The 26,427-nt window shown below is 47.8% G+C and overlaps 1 protein-coding gene and 1 long non-coding RNA gene across 3 annotated transcripts in view; one reads left to right on the forward strand and one right to left on the reverse strand.

The window, feature by feature from the left end:
- Positions 1 to 13,979: 13,979 nt before the first annotated feature.
- The window catches only part of CABLES2 (Cdk5 and Abl enzyme substrate 2), a gene marked incomplete at its 5' end in the record, with an annotated part of 49,077 nt that continues 36,629 nt past the window's right edge, over positions 13,980 to 26,427 (forward strand). The window contains 2 exon segments of the mRNA XM_079979328.1: positions 13,980 to 14,015; positions 14,017 to 14,777. Of these exon segments, the coding sequence (XP_079835454.1) occupies positions 13,980 to 14,015; positions 14,017 to 14,777 (797 nt within the window).
- Positions 23,943 to 26,427, reverse strand: part of LOC307218119 — a 33,664-nt gene continuing 31,179 nt past the window's right edge. For both annotated transcript variants that reach the window (XR_013839791.1, XR_013839792.1), the window contains exon 3: positions 23,943 to 24,289. This is a non-coding gene — a long non-coding RNA (uncharacterized lncRNA). The remainder of the gene's footprint in view (positions 24,290 to 26,427) is intronic.

The raw sequence follows: 26,427 nt of genomic DNA on the forward strand, positions 1-26,427 counted from the left end.
GATTTTGGCAGTGAGGTGGTTTGTTCCGCTCGGCTATTCTGTGGTTCCTTTTGTCCAGGTTCCGCCAGTTCTCTGGCATTCAACCAGATTGGCCCTGTCATACCTTCGTTGTGATGCATTAAGTGTTGCATTAAGAGACAACTGCAACGTGAGGACAGAGAGACCATGTTCTGCATATAGAGGGTCCCAAATTCAGTCCCTTGCAATACCAGTTAGAATGATCAGGTCCTGGGGAATGCTCCTGCCTGATATCTTGGAGGGCTGCTGCAAACCAGAGATGACAACGGTGAGCTACAGCAGACCTGGCAGCTTTCAGTGACTTGCAAAACATGGTATTTTGTTGCTTCTGCGGCCAATACAACCCATCCCTATGATACCGTTGTCTTTTCTTCCTTTTATAAAATCAGCAACACTGCAGGGGCCTGGACATCAAATGTCCTGTAGCCTGTGGATCCACAAGGGGAGGGCTGTAGATCAGTGCCAGAGCAACTACTCTGAATCCAAAAGGTTCCAGGTTCAATCCCCAGCATCTCCAGGTGAGACTGGGAAGATCTTTGCCTGGAACACTAGACACCTGCTGAAATGCAGTGTAGACAATGCTAAACTGGATGGACCAATGTTCTGACTTCCTAGTCATACCCACCAATTGTCCCTATTTTCCCAGGCATTCCTGGAATCATAGAAGCCATCCCGGCTTCTGATTAAATCCCGGAATGTCCCGGGGATAAGCTGGCGCTTGCAGCCAGCGTTGGCACTTGTAGTGGTGTTGCTGACCCCCATGGCAGCATGACACCAAAAGACACACGTCCCGATTTTCATCAGGGGAATGTTGGAGGGTAGGCTAGGTATCTATCAGGCATCATTGGTGTGCTGCAAATCCCACCGAAAGCACTGGGGAAACAGCGGCAGAATAAGGTCGTCCTGCGAGGTGCAAGATAAGAATAAATGGGCTGAACTTTCACAGCAGCTTTCCTTTGTCAAAAGGGCCAAGATGGCGAAAGCATGGTTTGACGACTCCTGGAGAACTTCCCGAAGTTCATCTTATTTCAGATATTGTTGCACCTGTGATCCCCATACACACACATCAGAAGATTCAGCAAGGAGAAGGGCCCTAGCTATTGCACATGGCTGATGGGGAAGTCTGAAGGACCAGCGATAAGAAACAATATCTGCTAGCCACATCCTCATGGTTGCCAGTCTGAAGTAGTCTGAGGGCCAGAAATGGCCTAGTGATCTTCCTGGTAGCTTTTGATTGACATCAGTTTTGCAGGTGGTGGGTCCTGGTGACAAGGAAGCAATCACACCTTTGAAGTTAATAGGGGGAAAGGTAAAGGTAAAGGGACCCCTGACCATTAGGTCCAGTCATGACCGACTCTGGGGTTGTGGCGCTCATCTCGCTCTATAGGCTGAGGGAGCCAGCGTTTGTCCACGTACAGCTTCCGGGTCATGTGGCCAGCATGACTAAGCCGCTTCTGGCGAAACAGAGCAGCGCACGGAAACGCCGTTTACCTTCCCACCAGAGCAGTACCTATTTATCTAATTGCACTTTGACATGCTTTCAAACTGCTAGGTTGGCAGGAGCAGGGACCGAGCAACGGGAGCTCACCCCGTCGCGGGGATTCGAGGGAAAAGGTGCCACACACTAAACAAAAACTTCTGGATCTTGATATGCACAGGGTACAAAAAACACCTACGTATCGCCAGGTACCCAGTTTGATTGTACATAAACGCTGCATTGATTAAACCACTGCATAGTTTACCCTAAAATAAGTGATCTTATTTTAAGTGAACTCTGTGTTAGGGATTTGGGGGGGGGGAGGTTATAGCAGCTGCTTTCCATATTTCAGGGGTGAACAACATGGGAGCTGACTGCAGACTTCCTGTTCAGGGCCATCAAAACTAAAAACTAAAAGAGATTGTGAAGAGCTTCAAAAGCGCCTCTCCAAAGTGAGCAAATGGGCAATAAAATGGCCCAGTTCAGTGTAAGCAGCTGTCAAGTGATGCTTGTGGTGGCAATAAATCTTAATTTCACATATACGCACATGGGGCATGAGCAGGCAGTGACTGACCAGCGATGAGACCTTCAGGTCAGAGTGGATAGCTCCGTGAAGATGTTGACCCAGTGTATGGCAACTATTTTTAAAAAGGTAAATTCCATGCTTGGAATTCCATGTGTGCTGTTCTAGTCTCCTCTCCTCAAGGATATAGCAGTTGGAAAGGAGCAACTGAATTGTGATCAAGGGGCTGGAGTGCCCCTTGACCCATGTGAGAAAAGGTTGTGACATTTGGGACTTTTTAGTTAGGACCAAAACCAAGTAAGAGGTGAAATGATAGACGTTTATAAAATTATACCTGGCTTGGAGAACGTGGACTGGATTTTTTTCTCTCTCTCCCTCTCTCATGACTCTAGAACTCATAGACATCCAGTGAAGCTAATTGTTGGAATATTTAGGACAGATAAAAGATAAAAGTATTTCTTCACACAATCCAGAGCCCGATCTGAAAGGAAAATTTTTGGGCTTGATGAGTTAAAGAGGACCTGATCTGGGATGACCTTTGGTTGGGTGCAAATTAATTGAAGATTTGGGGGGGGGTCATTTGCATGGGAAGGTAGTTGGCTTCTCTTCCGTCACACATCTATGCATATAAACTAGCATGGGCAAATGTTATGCACATTTGTGTTCGTGAGTCCATGCCCTGAATATTTACCGTATTTTTTGCTGTATAAGACGCACCTGACCATAAGACGCACCTAGTTTTTAGAGGAGGAAAACAAGAAAAAAAAAATCTCTCCATCTCTGCACAGCGCCTCTCCAGTGAAGCGGGAAGAGAAATGGAAGGGGCTCCATTTCTCCTCCCATTTCGCTGAAGAGGCGCTGTGCAGCTCTCCCTCTCTGCGCAGCGCCATTCGCTCCATAAGACGCACAGACATTTCCCCTTACTTTTTAGGAGGAAAAAAGTGTGTCTTATGGAGCGAAAAATACAGCACATACCCAGCAAATGACTCTGGTGCCCAGAACCTGACTCATGTACAGAATCCTCACAAATGATGTCGATAACAGAGGCCTTCATCGAAGGGATGCCAAAATGGCAGCTTAAATGTCAAAGCTAGAGGACAGAGGAAAACAAGGTGGCATACAAGGAAATAAATATTCTCTAGCTACACACCAGCCAAGCTGTAAGCAGTGCTGGCACTTAGCACTCGGTTCACACTGACCTTGGGAAGGTCATTCATATCCTGTTGTTCCCAAACCACATCGCCAAGCAGAGTCCTGATACTGTCAATTGCTGTGTCAGAGACCATGTTTTCCCACAAATACAGTTCTTGATAGTGCCCTGTCCATCACTTCGCTTGCTGTGATCTGTGATGATCTTTCCCGACAAAGGTTCTCAACAGTGCAGTTTCCCTTGACGGGTTGGTCCAAAGGTTTTCTCCATGCCTTCGTACATTTTGCGAGTGTTGCAGTGAGTTGGGTGTTCTGACGCAGCTTTAGCCATTAGTCGACTGCTGGCACATGTGGAAATGGTGGGGGCACTAAATCCGTTGTCATTTTTCAAAGGGCCCTTGCCTCTTTTGGTCTGTGCCTGCCACCTAGTGGATACAGCATGGTATTTCTAAGGTTGGCATGTGCCCTCACATAGGAAAGACACTGGAAACACCTTTATCACTTTATGAAACACACACACACACACCAGACTTGCAAAATCAGGGTACTAAATGCAGGTTTCGTGAGTGACATCCACAGGCTCCAAACTCAGTGGCCTGGTTTCTCCCAAATCTCCAACTCCCGACACAGAGGAAGTATGAAATGCTGCTACCTTTCTTTAGTGTGCTCCATAATTTTATGTGTTCCAGTTGTGACACCGCCAGCCTAAAAAATGAGGCATTGGGGTGTCCACTGTGTTGAAGAATTACCTTCAGAAATGGGCTCTGCAAAGTGCAGTTCTAGGATAGGTTTCCTGGAACAGAAGTCAAAGCAAAAACATCCTTAGTTTTCAAACTGGGGTGTCGTGTGTTTTTTTAAAGTTACAGGTAGGCAGCCGTGTTGGTCTGCCATAGTTGAAACAAAATAAAAAATTCCTTCCAGTAGCACCTTAGAGACCAACTAAGTTTGTTATTGGTATGAGCTTTCGTGTGCATGCACACTTCTTCAGATAACACGAAAGCTCATACCAATAACAAACTTAGTTGGTCTCTAAGGTGCTACTGGAAAGAATGTTATTATTTATTTATTTTTTAAGAAAAAGAACAACACAGTCATTTGTGTCTGTTCCTTTGCGGTTGCCTATAAGGGACAGGGAAGATTGGAGGAGTGCACCTTTCAGGGTGAAGTCCAACTGCTAGAAGCTTGCAGCACTTGCTGTGGCTGTAGAGACCCATATGGGAGAGACATGTTTTGTTGCAGCTGGGGCAGATGAAGGCGTCCGGTTGTGCTGCTGAAGATGCACCATAGCGTTTCTTCTCTCTGTGCTCTTCCCAGCGGTCATTCCTCCTCTGGCCACTGCTCTGGATGCACAACCTGACTGTCCCCAGGCCCTGCTGTCATCTGCAAGGGATTCCCACACAGCAAGGTTGATGTTGCCAGCCTTCACGTCATGCTTGCAGACATCTTTGTAGCACGGAGTTGGTCTGCCAATGGGCCTGGTGCCTGAAGCCAGCTCTCCATAGAGCGAGTACTTGGGGATTCTGTGGACAAGCCAGTGTAGACATTACTGAGGCAGGAGTGCGAACATGCTGGGAATGTGGGCTTGGGGGAGCACATCTTTGTTTGAGACAGCTCTTGTTTATTCACAGCCCAGAACAGAACTGAACTGAAGGGTTCAGCCAGCCTGCTTATATAGAGCTCCAGTACAACGCAACTGTAACCACTTTCTGTAACTATCCAATCACTGAACGTCACTTTCAATCCTTTATTTGCATATGTGGACCTGAGTGAAAACTATCTACAGTATCCCCCTGCTGGCCCAGGGTGAGAACTTCAGTACATAGCAGAGACTCTGTCCTGCCTTGTGATACCCAAAATCCTCCTGATGCAGCACAGGTGCGGAAGGCATTAAGGTATCACTCCTGACACTTGTAAGTTGCCCACGCAGTGGCGTAGCGTGGGTTGTCAGCACCCGGGGCAAGGCAAATAATTTGCGCCCCCTAACCCATGGATTTGCGCCCCCTAATCCTAACCCCCAGATGTTGCGCCCGGTGCGGCCGGCCCCCCCTGCACCCCCCACGCTACGCCACTGTGCCCACGACTCACTTCCATAAAGCAACAAGCTCAACACACAAGCCTGGTGGATCTTCAACCTGGCATTCTCCCATTCCCTTTTGGAGAGGCAAGCCATTGCCGTAGCTGCCTTGCCAATACACCTGTCCAGCTTAGTGTCAGTGGAGAGATTGCTGGTTATGATGGAACCCAGGTAGACAAAATATTCTACCATGAAACAGGGTAAAATGCACATTTGTTGTTCCACCCACTTTCGCCAGTAGCCCCTCAGGAACTTGCACAGAAGAGAGTACAGCCCTTGTTCCTGCTTCTGGATTAGGGACAAAGTCTAAGCCTGTCTCCCAAAGCAGAAACATTACCATGTCTGCTCCCATCTGTTAAAAAAAAACACTAGAGTACAAGGCAGACCATTGCCAGCTTCAAGAATACAGCTTCTGCTTTTAAATGGTCTGCAAGCACCCAAGTATTGCACCCATTTCCACAGAGGGAGCTGTGTTAGCCTCTTGCAGCAAAAGCAAAAAAGCAGTCTTGCCACAACTTAAAAACTAAAAAACTTTTGCTAGGGCAGAAGGTTTTGTGGACTAAGAGGCCCCTTCCGATGTTTTGCTCCACAGGGCAAAAAGCAGCTGGAGGAAATTGGCATTTTTATCATGAATTGGTGCAGGGCAGGGGTTGCTGGGGTTTTCTAACTCCCCCAGCACCTCAATCATAATCAAACTTGATCTCCCTTTCCACAATCTCCCCTCCTCCAAACTGCAGAAATTCCCTTTTTTTAAAACATACAACCAAACCATGGGAGAGTCTGTTCACAGATTTTGGGCACCACGTCTGCATGCACCCTGGCAAGTGCAGATATCATGCCTTCGTGGGAGAGCCGCTAGGAGGAGCTCGACATAAACCGTTGTGCAAGCTACGGACCCAAGACATCTCATTGTAGAAGGCAAAAGACGAGAAGTCCGTGTGCAGAAGCAACTGGGCTGGCAGCTGACTCTTCCTTGAGAACTGTCAACAGAATAAATAGTGTTTACCTCCATTCACAGACGGAGACCGTAGGTGTTATGTACTGAAATTCTCACCCTGGGCCAGCAGGGGGATACTGTAGATAGTTTTCACTCAGGTCCACATATGCAGATAAGGGATTGAAAGTGACGTTCAGTGATTGGATAGTTAAAGAAAGTGGTTACTGTTGCGTTGTAGTAGAGCTCTATATAAGCAGGCTGGCTGAACCATTCAGTTCAGTTCTGGCCTGGCCTGTGAATAAAGAAAAGCTGTTTGAAGAATTGCTGTGCTGTCTGATATTTTCACCCACAACTTAACAGTAGGCCTCTGAATACCAGTTGCTGGATGGGAGAATTCCTACATTCCTGCCTCTCAAGCGCCTTCAGAGATCCAGCATGACTCTTATGTTCAGAGCCACCTGACGAGACCTAGCCACCTCATTTTCATGGTTGGGACTCTTCTCATCAGTACAGTGGTAACTCGGGATAAGAACTTAATTCATTCCGGAGGTCCGTTCTTAACCTGAAACTGTTCTTAACCTGAGGTACCACTTTAGCTAATGGGGCATCCTGCTGCCGCCTTGCTGCCAGAGCACGATTTCTGTTCTCATCCTGAAGCAAAGTTCTTAACCCAAGGTACTATTTCCAGGTTAGCGGAGTCTGTAACCTGAAGCGTTTGTAATCTGAAGTGTTTGTAACCTGAGGTACCACTGTACACATGCCCTTAGGTTCATTTCTTTGTTCTCGGTCCAGTATACTATACCTGAAGGAGCATCTCCACAATCATCGTTCTGCCCGGACACTGAGGTCCAGTGCCAATGGCCTTCTGGCGGTTCCCTCGCTGCGAGAAGCCAAGTTACAGGGAACCAGGCAGAGGGCCTTCTCGGTAGTGGCACCCGCCCTGTGGAACGCCCTCCCACCAGATGTCAAAGAGAAAAACAACTACCAGACTTTTAGAAGACATCTGAAGGCAGCCCTGTTTAGGGAAGCTTTTAATATTTAATAGGTTATTGTATTTTAATATTCTGTTGGAAGCTGCCCAGAGTGGCTGGGCACCCAGTGCGTGAGCACCAGGCAGCCGGCACCTAGGATCAGCCTATAATGCCCGTGCTCACCAATTTGCAACCAGTAAATAATAATAAACTATTAATGCCAATCTCCAAGTATGTGTTTCAGTTAGATGTACTGTTTTCTGGGCACATGCATTCATACATCTTCTGTCAGAGTGACATTCTGCTGGGGATGCAACTTAACTCATTAACTTTTCCTTTCTTACCTACATGTGTTTTTCCAGAAAATCCAACAATCCCTGTCATGTGATGTCATGTCATGTGATGCACCCTTCAGAAATGCTACACAATATCCAGTCCCCACATCACCCAGGGACAGCAACCCTGGAAAATTCAGGTTGCATAATTGTGTCATTATAGTTGACCAGAAGGTCTTATGTAACAAACCAACTTCTCCAAAAGATTGGATCTTTTATGCGATAAGGAGTGACAGGAAAATGCACTGGGAAGTAATGGATGGCACTTGCTTTGACATGTCATCTAACAATCTGCAAACAAATCAACTGAATGTTTAATAAACAGGTTGTCTGCGTATCTGCAATGGCTACTAGGTCCAGAGTTCAAGAACAGAAAAGCAGCCCGGCCATTTTTATTTCTCTGATTGCCAATGAAGTGGAATGCTGGAAGATTTGGGACCATAGCTGTCAACCGTCCCTTATTTGGCGGGAAACTCCCTTATCCCAGCGCTGTGTCCCTCTGCTGTCCCTTATTGATGATGTCCCTTAAATTTCCCGGGTTTCAAAGGAAGCAGCTCCTCTCCCTCCCTCCCTGCTGGCCAGGGAGGAGGGAGGCTCCAACTGTGTTGCTTGGCTGAGGGAGGGTTTTGCGCGAAAAGTGGTTGCTGCTTGTAGTTATTTAATTGCAGTGTTTCATCAGCTGGTGTCTTGAACAGCAACCTCTGGAAACGAGGGGCTAAAAACCGGTGCTGCTCTCCCAAACTATCTGGTCCCTTTTAACTTTGTATTTCAGCTGGTTAACTAAAATCCCTTATTTTGGCTGCTGATTCCTTATTTTCGAGGCTGCTGGTCCCTTATTTTCAAATCTGTAAGTTGGCAGCTATGTTTGGGACAGATAAAAGAAATATCTTCACACAATCCAGAGCCTGATCTGTAGCGATAATAATTTTTATTTCTCTGATGGCTGGAGGTACAATGACTGTGCAGAATTATTTAAAAAGGAAGATCAATACGTGTATAGCAGCCAGACTGTTCAGTCATCGCTACCTTGGAAAGAGAGGAAGATGCTAATATGTGACTAAGTTATTTCACCGCCACTGAGCTATAGTTTCTCCTCTGGGCAATACCCGAGGGTTTGTGCTCCACAATTAAGCAAGCAAACAGCGATGCATTTCTGAAAACTGGTTTCTGTACTGATTTGGAAAATGTATTTCCTTAGCCCCCAACTCTCTGACCTCTCATTGTCTTCCTCTCTTTCCTTCTACGTGACCACGAACCCCCCCCCCAGCAAAAAAGCCCTGCAACTCCTTTGACGATGAGTCACATAGAACAGCTTCTGCAGCATGTGGAGAAGAGGGGTCTTTTTGATTCATTTGTTCATATCTGTGCTGTATGCCCGTTTCATTAAGAGGATACATCGCTCTCTGCAGTCTGGAGTGGCATGATTAAATCAATCTGCTCATTCTTTCTTAAACACTTAATGTCATAATAAAACTCTGAGTCATTTCCCAAGGCATATAAGCTATTGGCACCATATATGCTGCTGTGTTCACTGGCATTTTCCTTCTCTGGAGCGTGGTACAGAGCCTTTTACAATCACAGAATCACAGAATTGTAGAGTTTGAAGGGAACCCAAGGATCATCTAGTCCAGCCCCCTGCAATGCAGGAAATCTCAACTGAAGCATCCATGGCAGATGGCCATCCAGCATCTGCTTAAGAACCTCCAAGGAAGTCCATTACGCTGTTGAACAGCTTTTACTGCCAGAAATTCTTCCATTGGTTTGGATCCTAATGTCTGTAGCAGGAGAAAACAAGCTTGTTTTCTGATCTGGCCACAATGATCCATGCGACGGTCACCTCCAGGCTTGATTACTGTAACTTGCTCTATGCGGGGCTGCCCTTGAAGCTGACCCAGGAACTCCAGCGGGTGCAGAATGCCGCAGCGAGGCTCCTTACGGGGTCCTTGCCGCGGGATCACATTCATCCAGTGCTTTACCAACCGCACTGGCTCCCGGTGGAGTACAGGGTCAGGTTTAAGGTGCTGGTTTTGACCTTTAAAGCCCTATGCGGCCCAAGACCCACGTACCTACGGGACCGCCTCTCCTGGTATGCCCCGCAGAGGACCTTAAGGTCCACAAATGACAACATTTTGGAGGTCCCATGTCGCAATGTGGTTAGATTGGTCTCAACTAGGGCCAGGGCCTTTTCAGTACTGGTCCCGACTTGGTGGAACGCTCTGTCACCAGAGACTAGGGCCCTGCGAGACTTGACATCTTTTCACAGGGCCTGCAAGACAGAGCTGTTCCGCCTGGCCTTTGGTTTGGACTCAGTCTGACCCTTATGTTTCCCTCCCCTTATGGTCTTGTTTTAATGTTGTTAGCCGCCCTGAGCCCGGCTTCAGCTGGGGAGGGCGGGATATAAATAAAATTTATTATTATTATTATTATTATTATTGATTTATCGGCTACTTTTAAAATGAGGCTGCATTTTAAATTTCATTTCAACCTGTATTTTAAATTGGTTTCCCCCCCCCCCCCCTTCCCATTATGTTTTTACTGGTGTTAGCTGCCCTGAGCACGGCTCTGGCCGGGGAGGGCAGGGTAAAAATAAAATTATTATTATTATTATTATTATTATTATTATTATTATTATTTCCTCTTCCATGAGACAGCCCTTGAGATATTTGAAGATGGCTTTCATACCTCCCCTTTTCCAGGCTAAACATAACCAACTCTGGCTTGGTTTCCAGACATTGATCATTTTGGTTGCCCTCCTTTGCGCACGTTCCAGCTTGTCAATATCCTTCTTAAATTGTGGCACCCAGAACTGGACACAGTATTCCAGGTGGGGTCTCACCAAGGCAGAATAGAGTGGTACTATTACTTCCCTTGATATGGAATTATACCTCTGTTGATGCAGCCTATAATCGCATTTGGGTTTCCCCCCTGCTGTATCACACTGTTGACTGCACTGCTTGTCGTCTGTTAAGACCCCCAGATCTTCTGAAGGCTTGCACCTGTGCTCATTGAGAAATTTGCCTTTATCACCTCCTCCCAAGGCTGGCCTGCTCATGAGTCGGACTGATGCAGCGACCTTGGGCAGCAGGAAGCTTCTCACCAAAAGCCACTGCTATGCAGCCCTAGTAAGTGAGACTCCCTGTCTCCTCTTAATGTAGGGGTGGGGAACCTCAGGCCACTAGGCCTCCCCATTTGGCCTCCCACCTGCCCTATAGGTAAAGGTAAAGGGACCCCTGACCATTAGGTCCAGTCGTGACCGACTCTGGGGTTGCGGTGCTCATCTTGCTTTATTGGCCGAGGGAGCCGGTGTACACCTTCTGGGTCATGAGGCAAGCATGACTAAACTGCTTCTGGAAAACCAGAGCAGTGCACGGAAACGCTGTTTACCTTCCCGCCGGAGCGGTACCTATTTATCTACTTGCACTTTGACGTGCTTTCGAACTGCTAGGTTGCCAGGAGCAGGAACCGAGCAACGGGAGTTCACTCCGTCGCGGGGATTCGAACTGCCGACCTTCTGATCAGCAAGTCCTAGGCTCTGTGGTTTAACCCACAGCGCCACCCGCGTCCTGTCAAAATGGTAAAGGCAAAACAGAGCTGAGAGTGGGGTTGCAAAACCCTGTCCACAGGGCTTATCAAGAGTCAACAATCAGCTGATACAGTAGTTGGGGCTTCCATGCACAGTGCTATGCAAAAATGGATCCCCTGCCATCATTGTGACATCAGGTGATTGACAGGAGAGTGGCCCTGCCCACCTGTCAAATGTGACCTGCAAGGGTGGGACCAAGATCCACCAATTGGATCCAGCTTCTTATGCCACCCTAGGAGTAGTGGCAAAGCCACCTATCTCTAGAAGAACCTTGCATTTAGAACTCTTCATTCTCACAATTGTCCTCACGAATAATGAAGAAGACAGATAAAGGCAACGTTCATGAGTCTCCAGCTCCCATTTTATTTGCACAGCAACCCTGTGAGGTAGTTTAGGCTGAGAGTGAGTGACTGGGCCACACTCAAAAAAAGAAGGCATCCAAGCACGGAACTTTTGCCCTGGCGTGCCTCAGGGCACTATTTTGTCCCCTGTGCCATTTAGCAACTGTATGTGGGGGAGCAAAATGTCGTCCTCATGCCGATGGCACTCAGCTCTTTTCTCCATAATATCTGAAGCAGGTGTGGCCATGCACGCCCTGTATGAAGTGGATGAAGGGCCTATAAACTGAGTTTAAATCCTTTGCTGTTGTTGTTGTTTAGTCGTTCAGTCATGTCCGACTCTTCGTGACCCCATGGACCAGAGCACGCCGGGCACTCCTGTCTTCCACTGCCTCCCGCAGTTTGGTCAAACACATGCTGGTAGGTTCGAGAACATTGTCCAACCATCTCATCCTCTGTCGTCCCCTTCTCCTTGTGCCCTCCATCTTTCCCAACATCAGGGTCTTTTCCAGGGTGTCTTCTCTTCTCATGAAGTGGCCAAAGTACTGGAGCCTCAGCTTCACAATCTGTCCTTCCAGTGAGCACTCAGGGCTGATTTCCTTAACTATGGATCGGTTTGATCTTCTTGCAGTCCATGGGACTCTCAAGAGTCTCCTCCAACACCATAATTCAAAAGCATCAATTCTTCGGCGATCAGCCTTCTTTATGGTCCAGCTCTCACTTCCATACATCTCTACTGGGAAAACCATAGCTTTAACTGATCACTGCCTTGCTGTGGCGAAGGGGCTTGAATAACTCAGAGAAGCTATGAGCTATGCCGTGCAGTTTAAATCCTGGAAAGGCATAATCCCTGTGGGTATCTGGAAGATAGATCGCCTTACCTGTTTTGGATGGGGTTGCACTCCTTCTAAAGGAACAGGTGCATAGTCCGGGGTGCTCTTTGATCCATCATTATTGTTGGAGGCCCTGGTGAGCTCAGTGATCAGGCGTGCCTGCTACAAGCTTCAGCTACAGCAGTTCCTGGACTAGGATAACCTGGCCACCAATGTTTCAGCCATTGGTAACGCCAATATATGATTTCTGCAATGTTCTCCCTGCTCTTAATGTTGGCCCAGAAGCTGCAGTTGGCACAGGATGATGCAGGTGATCTGTTGACTGGAGGAGCCTACCAACTTCGCATGGCACAACCGATGAAGGAGCTGCAGTCCACCTTTTCAGTGTGGTGTAGTGGTTAAGAGCGGAGGACTCGTAATCTGGGGAACCAGGTTCGCGTCTCCGCTCCTCCACATGCAGCTGCTGGGTGACCTTGGGCCAGTCACACTTCTTTGAAGTCTCTCAGCCTCACTCACCTCACAGAGTGTTTGCTGTGGGGGAGGAAGGGAAAGGAGAATGTTAGCCGCTTTGAGACTTCTTAGGGTAGTGATAAAGCGGGATATCAAATCCAAACTCTTCTTCTTCTTCTTCTTCCCACTGGTGGTAAGAGCCCCATTGTCTCCACTATGGCGCATTACCTAAGGACCACAGCCAGCGCAGCTGCTGGTGAGCTGGCTTAACAATGGACATTGTGTGTATTTTATGTGTATCTTAATGTGAGGAAGATCACAAGTCATGGGGCCGTGGAGAACGTTTGTATGAACTTAACAGTGCTTAGCTTAGTTTTTTTTTAGCTGCTCTTCTGTTAATGCTGTTAGTATTATTTTAGATTATAAACGCCGTATTGATATGCTAACCAAATAATATGGCTTTTGCTGTAATGGTGATGTTCAGCTTATTTTTCAGCTGCTGTTTTGTTAATAGCATTTAGTTGTGATTTTTTTGTTGTTGTTTGGTTAATAGTGTCATATAGGTGTTTTCATATTGAATTGTAATTGTTTCATTGATTATTTGTTCATTATTTCATACAATTCACGCTGCATCTGCAAGGGCACAAGAAGGGGACGACAGAGGACCAGATGGTTAGATAGTGTTCTCGAAGCTACCAGCATGAGTTTGACCAAACTGAGGGAGGGTTTTGCGCGAAAAGTGGTTGCTGGTTGTAGTTATTTAATTGCAGTGTTTCATCAGCTGGTGTCTTGAGCAGCAACCTCTGGAAACTAAGGGCTAAAAACCGGCGCTGCTCTCCCAAATTATCTGGTCCCTTTTAACTTTGTATTTCAGCTGGTTGACTAAAATCCCTTATTTTGGCTGCTGATCCCTTATTTTCGAGGCTGCTGGTCCCTTATTTTCAAATCTGTAAGCTGACAGCTATGCTTTGGGATTCAGTTGCACGAAAAACGGCACAGAAATACAATAAACCAAACCAAACCCAGCGAGACATCTGCAGGGCCGCCGGCTTCCCCCCTCCCGCCCCTGCTTCAACAAGGATAAGAAAGAGAAAAACCCCACGATCCTCCATGAGGACTAGCCTCGTCCCCTCGCCCTGCTGAATAATAAACGCAGCTCCCGGAACCCGGCGCCCTTTAGGACCCGGCCGGCTCCGTTTGGCAAGAGGGAGGAAGAGGCGGCGCCGAGGGAGAAAGAAAAACGCTTTTGCGGCCGGGCGGAAGGAGGCGACGGGGCGGCGCCAGGCAGACAATGGGGAAGCGCGGCAGCCAATGGGCTGGTCGGCGGGGGCCGCCTCGAGTATTTGCATAGCGGCGCGCCGCGGCCAATGGCCTTGCGAGCCGCCTGGGCGAGCGCCCTCTCGCTGGGCAGCGCGGAGAAGAGGGCTCCACCCGGCCGGGCTTGGGGCGGCCGCGACGGCTGCCCGGGCGGCCGCTGGTGGCAGCAGCAGCAGCAGCAGCAGCGAGCGGAGAGAATGGCTGCGGCTGCGTGCGGCTCGTCCGCGGACCGGGAGCCCCCGGAGCCTCCTCCTCCGCCGCCCGGGGAGCCCGCCCGGCCTCCGCCGGCGAGGAAGCGCGGCGGGGATTCTCGCCGGCGGCAGGCCGCCCTCTTCTTCCTCAACAACATCTCCCTGGACGGGCGGCCGCCGTGCCTGGCCCCGGGCAAGACGCCGCTGCAGTCTCCGCAGCAGCAGCAGCCGCCGCCTCCGCCGCGCCCGCCGCCCTCGTCCTCCGCCGCGGCCCCCGGGGAGCGGCCCGACGACGATGCTTTGCCCGCCTCGAGGCTCCTGCTCGCCACCCCGCCGGGGCTGCTGCTGCCCGCCGCCGCCGCCGAGCTGGACCCTTCCCGCGGGCTGGGCGCCGCCGCCGCCGCCGCCCTCCTGCCCCAGCTCCTGCTGGGCAGCCCGCTCTGCCCCGTGGTGCCCGCCCCGGCCGTCGCAGCCGCAGGGGTCTTGGCGAAGCCGGGCGTCGCCCCCGCGGGGCTGCTGAGCCCCACCCAGAGCATCGCCGCCGCCGGAGGAGGGTTCCCCTTGGAAGTGCAGAGGCAAAGGTGAGGAGGGCCCCGAGGGGGGGGGGAGGTGTGTCTCGGATTCCTGGGTCCTTTTGGGAAAAAGCGGGGTGGGAGGGGGAGTTCGGGCAGGTGCCTGCGTTTGACCAGTTTCCGGATCTAAATGCACGTGTATACATGTGTCCTATCTTCAGTCTTCTTGCGCTGCGCAAACGCTTTCCCTCTTTACGTCGGGTTTTGTCTTCCTTGTTCCCCACGCCCACCTGTCCGTTTTATTGGATTGCTGGGCAGATATAATCGGTCCCTTGCAGGCTGGAGATCCTGTCGTCGGTGTGTGTTTTTATTGTTTTGTTTTATAGCTAGCTAAAGGCTGCCCCAGCGGCGTCATTTGTAAACGCTGCAATAAACAAACGCGCACGAAGGGGTTAAAAAGGCCCACCTGCTTTTATATGGTTGACTTTTTCTTTATGGAAGAAAAGCCGCCCTAAGACTACAGCCATAACTTACCTGGCCGGACTTTTTCTAATTTTTTTTTTTTTTTAGTCCATGTAGCTCAATATTGTCTACACTGGCTGGCAGCAACTCTCCAGCGTTTCATGCAGGGTTCACTCGCCGCCCCTTCCCTCCCGGCTCCAAGGACTGAACGAGAGACAAAACAGATCTATCACTGAGCTAGGGCCCTTTTCCATTGCAGGCTTCATTGTGGTGTATTTGTGAGTAAACATCCAAACAGCTGCATTGTAAATGGTGCTTACTCTGAAGCAAGTCTGTGCAGGATTGCAGACTTGTTCCAACAAGTCTCTTTATCTTAAGTGTATAAAGGATGAGAGAGTCTTTCTGGCATCTTTACTTTTGATGTGGATTCTTCTCTTTCCTATCCCTGCCCCCCAGAAGCATTTGGTCTTAGATGCTAATAAGGTATCTAATAGGCTAATAGGGTTGCTGCTATTGTTGATGTTATTTTATTCTATCATTATTTTGGTTCTTAGGAATTATGTGGAAATGTTCAGTTTGGCTGTGTGCTTTCTAATGTCTTGTTTAATGTTTATGACCAGTATTATTATGCTTGTGACTTATTTAAATATGTTTTAATATGCCGCCTTGAGAAAGGTTTTAACTTTGGCATACAGATAAAGTGATTGATGATAAACTTACATGCCTATGTCTTACAACATTTTAATGTCCTATTAACGTAAGTCCATCTTTTCTTTTAATTTCTTACTGGGAAATTAATGTTTGCCTGGGAGCTAAGCTTCCGCTTCCCCCAAACCCTAGGGAATATCTCCCGCTCTGCTTATGGGCCTCACTGCCCCATGGAGAGGTTTGGTGATGAGCCCAAATTAACACCGTACTTCTTTCCCTTTCATATTATGAGAGTCTAAGTAACTTCTCCTGGGATTCATAACTCGACTGTGCTTTGAGGATGCTCTTGAGAATTCCACTAGTGGAATTCAGGTTCTGCGTTGACCTTATGGGACTTAGCAAAAGGTGGCATGAGCTGTGCCTTTGTTTTGCTAGGTCTATTGGGGATGCTATTTAATTTGCTGCTCAAAAAATCAGCTGCTCAAGAGTCCTTAAAATTATTGTGCGTATGTTGAGAGGAAAAGCAGATTTTACCAAAGGGCATGTAGGGTTGTGCTTGTGTGTCCGAGGAATGGTGCACAGTGGTGACCCAAGCCCTGTGTTGTGCTTAGAGGAGAGTCAAGTGGTTTTAGCTCTGTTGAGTTTATAATGCCCCATTCGAAGATTCAGGAGTAGTCTTCCCTCAGCCCATCCTTCCAGAAGCCCAACTTTCTTCTGGACCCCTCTCCCACCTCGGATTTTCCCTGTGTGTTGTCTGGCCACACAGAAACGACATTACAGGAGGGGGTACCTTACAGCACTACAATTCTATGATTCCCAAACCGACAGTCGTTCATGGCTGCCTGCAGGAGCCGCTGAAGGCTCTTAGACAACAGTAAATAAATTTAGCAGCAGCATCTCTGTAGGAAGAAACATATTAAGAGAGTAAATAAAGATAGGGTGCTGATCCTCTTGCAGTATATTATATGCCACTTTTTTGACCCAAAGTCCACACACCCACACCCCTGAAAGGAGTGAACAGCCTATTAAAAACCATAAAATATATACTAGGGTGTGCAACAGAATGGCATAAATCCATCAGCTAGCAAAACAATACAAGGCAGCGATATCCTAACATAAGTGGTCCGATGGATTAAAGGATGCTCCCTCCAACCAGATATCTACCTCTTAGGGGCTAGAAACCTGAGCAGGCGATAAGAAATGCTATGTTTTGTTTTACAGCAAGCTTCGCACAACTAAGGAGCCTCTCATCACACACATATAAGCCATTTCAACTTTTCATGGCAAACAAGTGAAAATGTCAAAGAACACCCCCACACACACCAAATCCCCTAACAACTAGGAATAATTACAGTATTAATAAATGTTGAGCAATAGCAAAAGGCCATGAGAGTCGGAGTGTTCCATTTACAACAGAAATCTTTTGCTTTTAGTGTTTATTACTACATGAAGCTTTTTGGCAACGGCCTGGGAGAATGAGTGGCCCAAAGGGGTTATTGAGATGCAGTTGCCCTGAGCAACTTGGGACACAGGATGCAAATAGGATGCGATAAGTTCAAGCTAGTATTTGCTTTCCCCTTCCTCCAAAGTCTGTCCATGTCAATATAGGAAGGCAAGGCAAGAGAGGCTTATTAAAAAGCTAACTATTATTATTTTGTCATGGCCTGCACACTACCAAACATTCCATATAATCAAGAACATAAATAAGTATATGCGTATTGTGGTGTCAATTGATAACAATGGGACCCTTAGATTCCGGTCCTCATGCTTCACAGTGACGCGTGAATGCAACTCTCATTCAGGTGTTGGCCATCCCTGAAACTCTTGTCTAGGGTGCTGCATGCCACATTTAATTTGCATGACATTGAGTCTCCTGGAGTACCTGGAGGATGTGTCCGTGACCCATATGCAGGGTCCAGGAGGAAGCGGGAAGGAAATGTGTAGAGCTGGTCAGAAGAGTGTCGTTTTGATTACCCAGCGTTCAGGAGCTTAAGTCCATCACGCTTGCTGAGTGTGGCCTGGTGTGGTACTCCATAAATAAGGGGTGGGGATGATCTGTCTCCCAGTTGTTGTGGAATTCCTGTCGTCGGTGACCATTGGCCATGTAGGATGAAGTCAATAGACCTTCAAGGAGAACCATAGATGGCCTTCCACCAAGTTTCTGAGAGTACCTGCATTTGAGTCTTCTAAAGACCCTCACTTTTTCTCTAGGTTCACTGTTAACTGCATTTAACACATTAATAACTTACATATTTTACTCATCGGTTGACCAGTTAGGGTTGGGAGAAGGGGTTGTTATGTGTGGTTTAATCCACCAAATGGCAGCCCTGGGAGAGCAGAGCAAACTTCTCTTATTGTGCTCTTCTAACCTGGGCACAATGCGTTCCCGGTAGGCCTGTAAATTCCTTGATCCGGCCTGTAAATTACCCTGCCCAGACAAAAACTCTTTCCCTTGTATGTTTGTGTTGCTTCACTGCCCTGTCTTTGTTTGTTTGCCCTGGCTCTTCGGTTATAATAGGCTTGTTGTGTGCTGTCGAGCTTTGAGGGTGAGCCTCCGGAGAAGAGAACGCCAAGTGTTTCGCAGGGAAGAATTAAGAATTGCTGCTTTTAATGAAAGTCAGGCTGTCGGGTTCAGAAATTTCCAGCCTGGGCCTATGGCATCCCAGAGCTCGTGTTTACCAAAAGCATAATTATTCCTGTTCTGCTTGCAAAACTGATGTTGCTGACTAACCTCTCCGCCAGCACCTCAGTTGGTTTTATTTTATTTTTAAGCAAGGATCATTACATGCCAGTGCATCTGACTTTAGTACAGCATGAGATAATTTAGTACAACTATAGAGATGTGCAATAATTGAGAGAGCTGTGGCTCAGTTAGTAGGGAATGTGTTGTGCATGTGTGGGGTCTGTTCCATTTAAGATCTTGGGATGCAAAACTGTTGGTGGTGGGTTGGATCCTGTGATCCTATCTCTCTTCCCACAATCCAGCCTGCATGTTCAATCAGTGCCTGGAGAGGGGTGGCATCATAGCCATGCTCCTCTTCCCTGGATATATGTTCAGCTTCAGGTCATGCCCCCCTGACCTCCAAGCTTTGGGTAGACTGTAGCAAAGGGTTCTGTGCGCATAAAATCTCTGTCTACCATTAGGAACTCTGTAACCAGTTGTGCTTCCACGCTCTCCAGAATGTGGAGGCTGGGCACGAGGCAAGTGAGAAAGGTCATAACTCGGTGGTGCAGCACATTCTTTGTGTGCAAAAGATCCCGGGTCCAATCACCAACATCTACAGAAAAGGCTGGAAAAAGACTCCACTCTGAACCCCCGGAAAGCTGCTACCAGTCAGATCCGACAGTACTGAGCTAGGTGGGTCAGTGGTGTGGCTTGAAATAAGGGAGCTTCCCACATACCATCGGTTGAGATTCTGCTCCCTACCATGTGTTTTCTGAGCCAGGGTGTGAGAAAATGGCTCCAAAGAAGCTGGGTTTGGGCTAACATGGAGAGCGTACTGGATTTTTCAACTTTCAGCTTCCAAAAATGAGGGGTGGTAAAAGGTTGTAGCATGACTTTGGAATTCAAAGGATATTTTTGTTAAATTAATATAATTTAGTTTTGCTTGGTAAGTGAAATGTGTGTGAAAATTGCATAGAAATAATTAAAAATGATTGCCAAGTACTGGCAGTTATATTGTATGTTACTATTATTGCTCATTATTATTGTTGTTGTTGTTATTTAGCATTACCTGACGTTTTCAGAAGGTAAAATTAAAATGCTTTGGTTTTCCAAAAGCATGTCATGTGCTTCTCCATCAAACAAAAACTTAGCAAACCAAACGTTGTCCAGTCACAAAAATAATAGCAGATTTGAATTTCTCACACCCCAAAACATATTTATAAAACCCCTCACTGAAGAAATTTGGAACAATTAAGTTGCACCCCCTAAAAGGACATGCCCTAGGCTAACAGTGTGGCAGGGTTCACAGCACATTGATACTGGTATTCCACAGTTGGAGGCAGCATGCACTTGTGGGATTTTCAAGTGGGGAGAGCTCAGTTGCACTCAAGTCTTGCTTGCGTGCGTCCCATGGGCTTCTGGTGAGCCACTGTGAGAACAGGATTCTGGAGCAGATACTCGTTTGTCCTGTCACAGCAGCCCTCTTCTGATATTCTTCTATCCATAGATGGCACCTTCTTCTCTGAGCTGGCGTAAGCACTGCACAGATGTGTGCGCGGGTACTGCAATTCTTGCTAGCACTAAGATGGAACAAAACAAGCTCTTGGGAAGAGGAATTCAGTTTCCTGAATACCAACCTTTTTTATTTGCAAAGCGTAGGCTTCTCGCCTACTTCTTGAGAGCCAGTGTGGTGTAGTGGTTAAGAGCTGTAGTCACGTAATCTGGGGAACCGGGTTCGCGTCTCCGCTCCTCCACATGCAGTTGCTGGGTGACCTTGGGCTAGTCACACTTCTCTGAAGTTTCTCAGCCTCACTCACCTCACAGAGTGTTTGTTGTGGGGGAGGAAGGGAAAGAAGAATGTTAGCCGCTTTGAGACTCCTGAAGGGGAGTGAAAGGCGGGATATCAAATCCAAACTCCTCTTCTTCTTCTTCTTCTGAGAACTGTGTGGGCAATCGTTCTCTCAGAGCCTGGAGCGATGGCCAAATAAGATTTCCGGGGTTTGAGGAGGAGTAGCCAATGCCCTGCATCTTTCCCTTCACTTCTCTAGGGCAAGCAGAATAAATGATGCAAGCAAAAACATTGAAATGAATCAGAGTTGCTTTGTGGAGTGAGAGGGGAGCACATACACCATCTAGCAAACACCCTTGCTCAAAGTGGGAAATTTGGATCCTGAGCATCCTCAACAGAGGCTATCCAGCCTCTGCTTCAAAATCTTTCGCTGCAGTTGAAGCCACCACCTCTAGCGACCTGGATCCGTGGTTGAACAGCCCTTGCAGTTAAGAAGTTTCTCCTAGTGTTCATCCAAAATCCATTCTCCTGTTACATAAACCTGTTAATTCTAGTACAGTGACATGACTTGTTTATCTGCCCCTTGCTTGGTCCAGCTATTGGTTGGTTTGTCTGATTGGAATTATTTGTCGTCGTGGCATTAGTAATTCCTTCTTCAGGAACAACCACCCATCGCAGTCTCCTTTCCCTGTTTATCTAGCCATTGACTCCTCCCTTGCATTACTTGGGAAAGGGTTCTGTTGCATAGGTTGTACATAATATTGGACTGCCTGGGTAGGGAACACAAAGCGGGGTTTTTTTAAGCATTGAGTGCTAGAAATGCAACGGTGGTGATGTTGCCTTAGGCATTTTGGCATTGCAATTAGTTCATTGGTACGAGGGTGCACCCCTCTCCCCTCCCCCCCCCCTTTGGCCCCCTTGCAAAACCTTTTGCTCTGTGACCTCTTCCTGCAGTCCTCTTGTGCTCAGCGTTCAGAATTTGCCAGCTGCATTTTGCACCTGGCTATCGTTCACTTGTGACTAAGTGAAAATGCCCAGACGCCAGGATGCATGCCTGGGGATCCTTGGATCTTGCCTGCTTTCACACACTAACAACACATCCTATCATATTTTATCTGCACAATCAGCAAAAATTTCAGGAACCAAAAAGTTGTATTGGAAAATATGGCTTTCAAGCCCCCTGGCCTCCAATTGGCAATGACCACATTCCGTTTTGGCGACTGTAACCCTCGTTTAAAGAGCCATTTGGCGCCTAGCTTATATATCTGAGTTTCTAACGCTGGTTGTGATTCCCTTTCAACCCTGGCATAAACAGGATTAAAGTTCCAGACTTCCCGTTGTGACTGACGTATCAGTCGTCCGTCACTGAGAATGAGCCCAGAATTTCTGGAGAGCAACCCTTTGGCTCAGCCCGTATAAGTAAGCCAGGTGCTTTGGTGACCCCACTTGCAGATCTAGAACAACCCCGTCTTAAAATATACAGGCTGCAGCAGCATTCAGGCTCTGCCTGCATCATATAAATCATAATTCAGCCTCTTCTTGTGCCAAGCCACATTCAAAAGGAGCTGTCACAGCATGGTTGCTGCGCAATGTCCTTGCCGTGACCCTTTGAACAAGCTTCTCTTTCTTGCCAGATCTCCTTCCAGTTTGCCAGATGCACGTAACTGGCAGGAAATGCAAGGCTGGAAGCTTGTCAGGTAAAGGCAGCAGGTGTGCCTCCTGTGTCTGTATTGTGGATTGTGCTTCCCTGGTGTTTCTTAAACAACGAGATGCAGCCCTTAAAGACTCAGAACAGAGAGAACTGCCCTACACCAGGATCAGACTGTTCTTCCATTTAGGTTTGGGTTGTCTGTGCATCAATGGGCAGCGACTCTTAAGATAATCCTTTCTCCATAACCTTATTATCCTAGCTGCAGATTGAACCTGCATGCGCAAAGCACAGACTCCACTACTGAGTCTCGTTCCTGACCCATCCGTTTGCTTTCATTAATGATATGCTGTAATACAGCTGCCCAGTGTCCTCCATGTTAGCCCTAGGCAGCCTTGCACCTGGTAGGATAGAACATGGCCACTGTAGTAGTAGCTGGTGGGTTTTAGCCAGTTTGGGACCGATTTTTTAGCCAGTTTGGGACCGATTTTTTGCAAGCCCTTTCTTGGCTAAAGGACAGGGTATAAATGCTGTAAAAATAAAATTCATAGTATGAGCTAGCTGGTGATTTGTAATAAACCAAACTAAACCTAGACAGCATCTTGCCAACAAAGGTCTGTATAGTTAAAGCTATGGTTTTCCCAGTAGTGATGTATGGAAGTGAGAGCTGGACCATAAAGAAGGCTGATCGCCGAAGAATTGATGCTTTTGAATTATGGTGCTGGAGGAGACTCTTGAGAGTCCCATGGACTGCAAGAAGATCAAACCTCTCCATTCTGAAGGAAATCAGCCCTGAGTGCTCACTGGAAGGACAGATTGTGAAGCTGAGGATCCAAGACTTTGGCCACCTCATGAGAAGAGAAGACTCCCTGGAAAAGACCCTGATGTTGGGAAATATGGAGGGCACAAGGAGAAGGGGACAACAGAGGACGAGATGGTTGAATGGTGTTCTCGAGGCTACCAGCATGAGTTTGACCAAACTGCGGGAGGCAGTGGAGGACAGGGGTGCCTGGCATGCTCTGGTCCATGGGGTCACAAAGAGTCAGACACGACTAAACGACTAAACAACAACAACCCTCAGCTGAGATTTCTTCCAGAAACATTAATCAGGGGAGCAGGTGGCCTCTCTTATTGCCTTGCTTTCCTTAGTTTCTCCATCCTCTGGAAGCAATGGAAGGAGCAAAGTGGCATTGCTAGCTAAACATCCCGTAATATCCCTTTCTGATGATAGGGAAGACGGGGAATCATATGAAGCTGCTTTTATATCAAGTCTGCCCACCCAGCTCAGTATAGCCTACACTGACTGCCAGCAGCTGCCCAGGGTTTCGGGAAAGCAGCCCATCCCTACCTGGCAATGCCAAGGATTGAACCCGGGACCTTTGGTGTGGAAAGCAGATTCTGTACCACTGAGCCACAGCCCTGTCTCAGGGAAGGCTACAAGACCTCCTCTCCCATGCACAGTAAATATCACAGGAAGGAACATGGGCACAAGTACATGAGGAACGTGGAAGAACACCTGCCCAAACCCACTGCCTGTGCTGTGATTGGGTCTTGGAAACCTTGTTGTCGACCCTGTCCCTGAATTCCATGGTGCAGCAGACCATAATTCCAGCTGTGTGATCCAGGGGGATTGAAGTGTGGTGGAGGTGAATTTGTGCCTCATTAATGAGGAGCTGACAGCAAAGTTTTTGCAATTGCAAAAGAGCCTGCTCTCCAGCTGAGGCTTGGAGGTGGTCTTGCCCTTCTGGGGCGAGCCAGCTAGGTTTAGACTGAAAGGTCTTTGGGGCAGGTGAACTTTGCTGGCTTTGTGGTGCTGATGTGTATCCCTGAAAGTACAAGCAAGATCCAGTGTGGGAAGCTTCACATCATTTATATCTGAGCCCCTTTAGGGGGTGGAGAGAGGAGCTGGAGAATATCTGCTCAGCATCAAATAAAGAAAAGAGCATTAAAACCTTGTCCCTGCAGGCTTCAAAATTAATGACTTGTAGGGCTGACATGATATTGACTCAGGCTGTTCTTACATAAGAGGTCAGGGTAGCTTTATTTAGTATGTGGTGTTTGACTCTCTCTTCTTCTTTTTTGGGTGTCTTTTGAGAGCAAATATTCGGAACTCAAATGGCATGTTGACATTTCAAGAGAATCAGTTACACAATTAGGAAAGGGTACAGCAAAGCCGTAATTACGAATTGCACTTTTGAAACAGAATCTAAAAGCCGTTCTTCCTAAGGAGGGCAGATCAGTTGGCTTCAGCATTTCCTTGGCAGGAGTTTTCTTGGAGCACAATCGCAGCAGCGAGCGAAAAGGATAATAGTAGTATTTTTAGCCTTTTTGAGAGATGGGGTGCCTTTATCTGGTTAGAAAAAGCCAAACTACAAAGCAAAGGAAGAGAAAAGGGGCAGGTTGTAACTAGGACCAAGCATCTGTTCTAAATGCTAAAACATGGGGATGTGTGCAAGAAAACTCTTATTTAGTACATATCTACCTTGTAAGCTCAGTGGGGCAGGGACTTGTATGCTGCTTTGTTATTCCATTAGTGGGCCTTGGTGCCCCAAATTTCAGCAGTGCTCTGTGCGACTCCAAAATCCGGCACCCCAAACCACCTCTCGCCTTCCACTGGACATAATAGGTAATATATAGGTAATACATATTCCACTCTGTTTGGCCCAGTCATCAATCTGAAAGCATTGTGCATTTTCCTGTTTTGTGGCCACCTCTGCACAGGCCCCTTTCTGGTTATCCATATGCAGTTATGCTGTCAATATCCCTCAGAAGAAAAATGTTTCATAGGAGAGGCAAAGTGAATGCCAAACACTGGATCTTTTCAAAGCCCTCTGGGTCTTTGCTTAGCCATTCTCACTTATTCCTTGCATGGGATGCTACTGGAAGTGTGCAGGTAGACGTGGGATGCTGCTGGGAGGGGGAAAGGTGGGGTTTTGTGTTAGGGGAGCAAGCGAGCGAGCTGTGTGGATCTAAGCAGAAACCAAAAGTGTTTGAGCCCCACCACATTGGGCGAATGTTTCCTGCATTGCAGGGGGTTGGGCTAGAATGCTGGATGGGTCCTCACAGTCGCTTCCAACTCTTATGATTCTTGTTGTTGTTGTTGTTGTTTAGTTGTTTAGTCGTGTCCGACTCTCCGTGACCCCATGGACCAGAGAACGCCAGGCACTCCTGTCCTCCACAGAGTTCAAAAGAGCCACTGGCCAGGTCGCACGTTGCAGAATGCATTGATAATCCAAGACTTGTATAAGTGGACTTTGTGCACACCATACATTTAAAGCACATTACTTCTCCCATGGGAACTGTAGTTTGTTAAGGACACTGGGAATTGTAGCTCTGCGGGGGGACGGACCACAGTTCCCAGGCTCCTTTGGCGGAAGCCATGTGCTTGAAACTCATGGTGTCTATGCAGGCTTCCCTGACACAGTTTTCCATGCTAATTGGGAAATGCCACCTGCCTTGATGGAAGGGCCCTGAGAGACAGACAGGGATGGGATGGGTGAGAGGCTGGGAGAAGAAAGAAAATCTCCAAAGTGAGAGATGGGACTCTGGGAGGGTCCCCCACTTCCTGTGTGAGACAAAAGCTACCTTTGAGAGCAGACTCTGCACCCCCCCATCTGTTTTTGTTTTTACAGTCATACCTTGGGTTACGAACGCTGCAGGTTGTGCGTTTTCGGGTTGCGGACCACGCCAAACCCAGAAGTACCGGAACGGGTTACTTCCAGGTTTTGGCGCATGCGCAGAAGTGCCAAATGACGTCATGTGCAGAAGCGCCAAATTGCGTCATGCACAGACATGGCGCTTCAGGCTACGAACGCTGCGGGTTGCGAACGTGCCTCCCACACGGATCACGTTCGCAACCAGAGGTATGACTGTATTTAGATTAGTTCCTTTTATCTTGTTGTACCATGAAAAAGCTTTAATAATAAGGAAAAAAAGGTCACCTGCCTTAAGCCCTCCTGGCAACAAATGAAAACAGTGGGTTTGTCACTGCACACCTTCCCATAGGCAGCACGCTTGCTATGATTGCCAAATAAAAGAACCCCCGGTGTGCTCTACCTTTTCTTCTCCTCTCGCCACTCCTTTTTTAAATTAGCTTCCTTTTAGGTTTTGATCCCTCTGCTTTCTGCTCCTGCTTTTGGTCCCTTGGTTTTCTCAAAGGGAAAGGTGTGGAGAGAAGGGGGGAGCGCATTGCGGCAGGGCTAGATTTAAAATGAATTTTTGCAACTGGTCCGCGGGGGGGGGGGGGGGGAGAGAGGCCAGATTCTTTCAGTGGCATCCAAGATAGCTGAAGGGCTTTGAAAACTTGACAGGTTATGAAAGCTCGGAGAAATGTGAGGAAGGCAAAGACATCTGCCTGACTACGCAGCTTTTGATTATGTTCTTCTGAAGTCCCAATGCGGCCTTGAAGGGGGTGGAGGGAGAGAGACGCATCTGGGTAAGCAAATAGATCAGCAGCAGCAGATGTAAATGGCTCTATATTTCAGCTTCCTGCTAGAAAGACACTGCC

This window comes from Podarcis cretensis, assembly GCF_951804945.1.
Source record: "Podarcis cretensis genome assembly, chromosome: 6".
Lineage (NCBI taxonomy): Eukaryota > Metazoa > Chordata > Lepidosauria > Squamata > Lacertidae > Podarcis > Podarcis cretensis.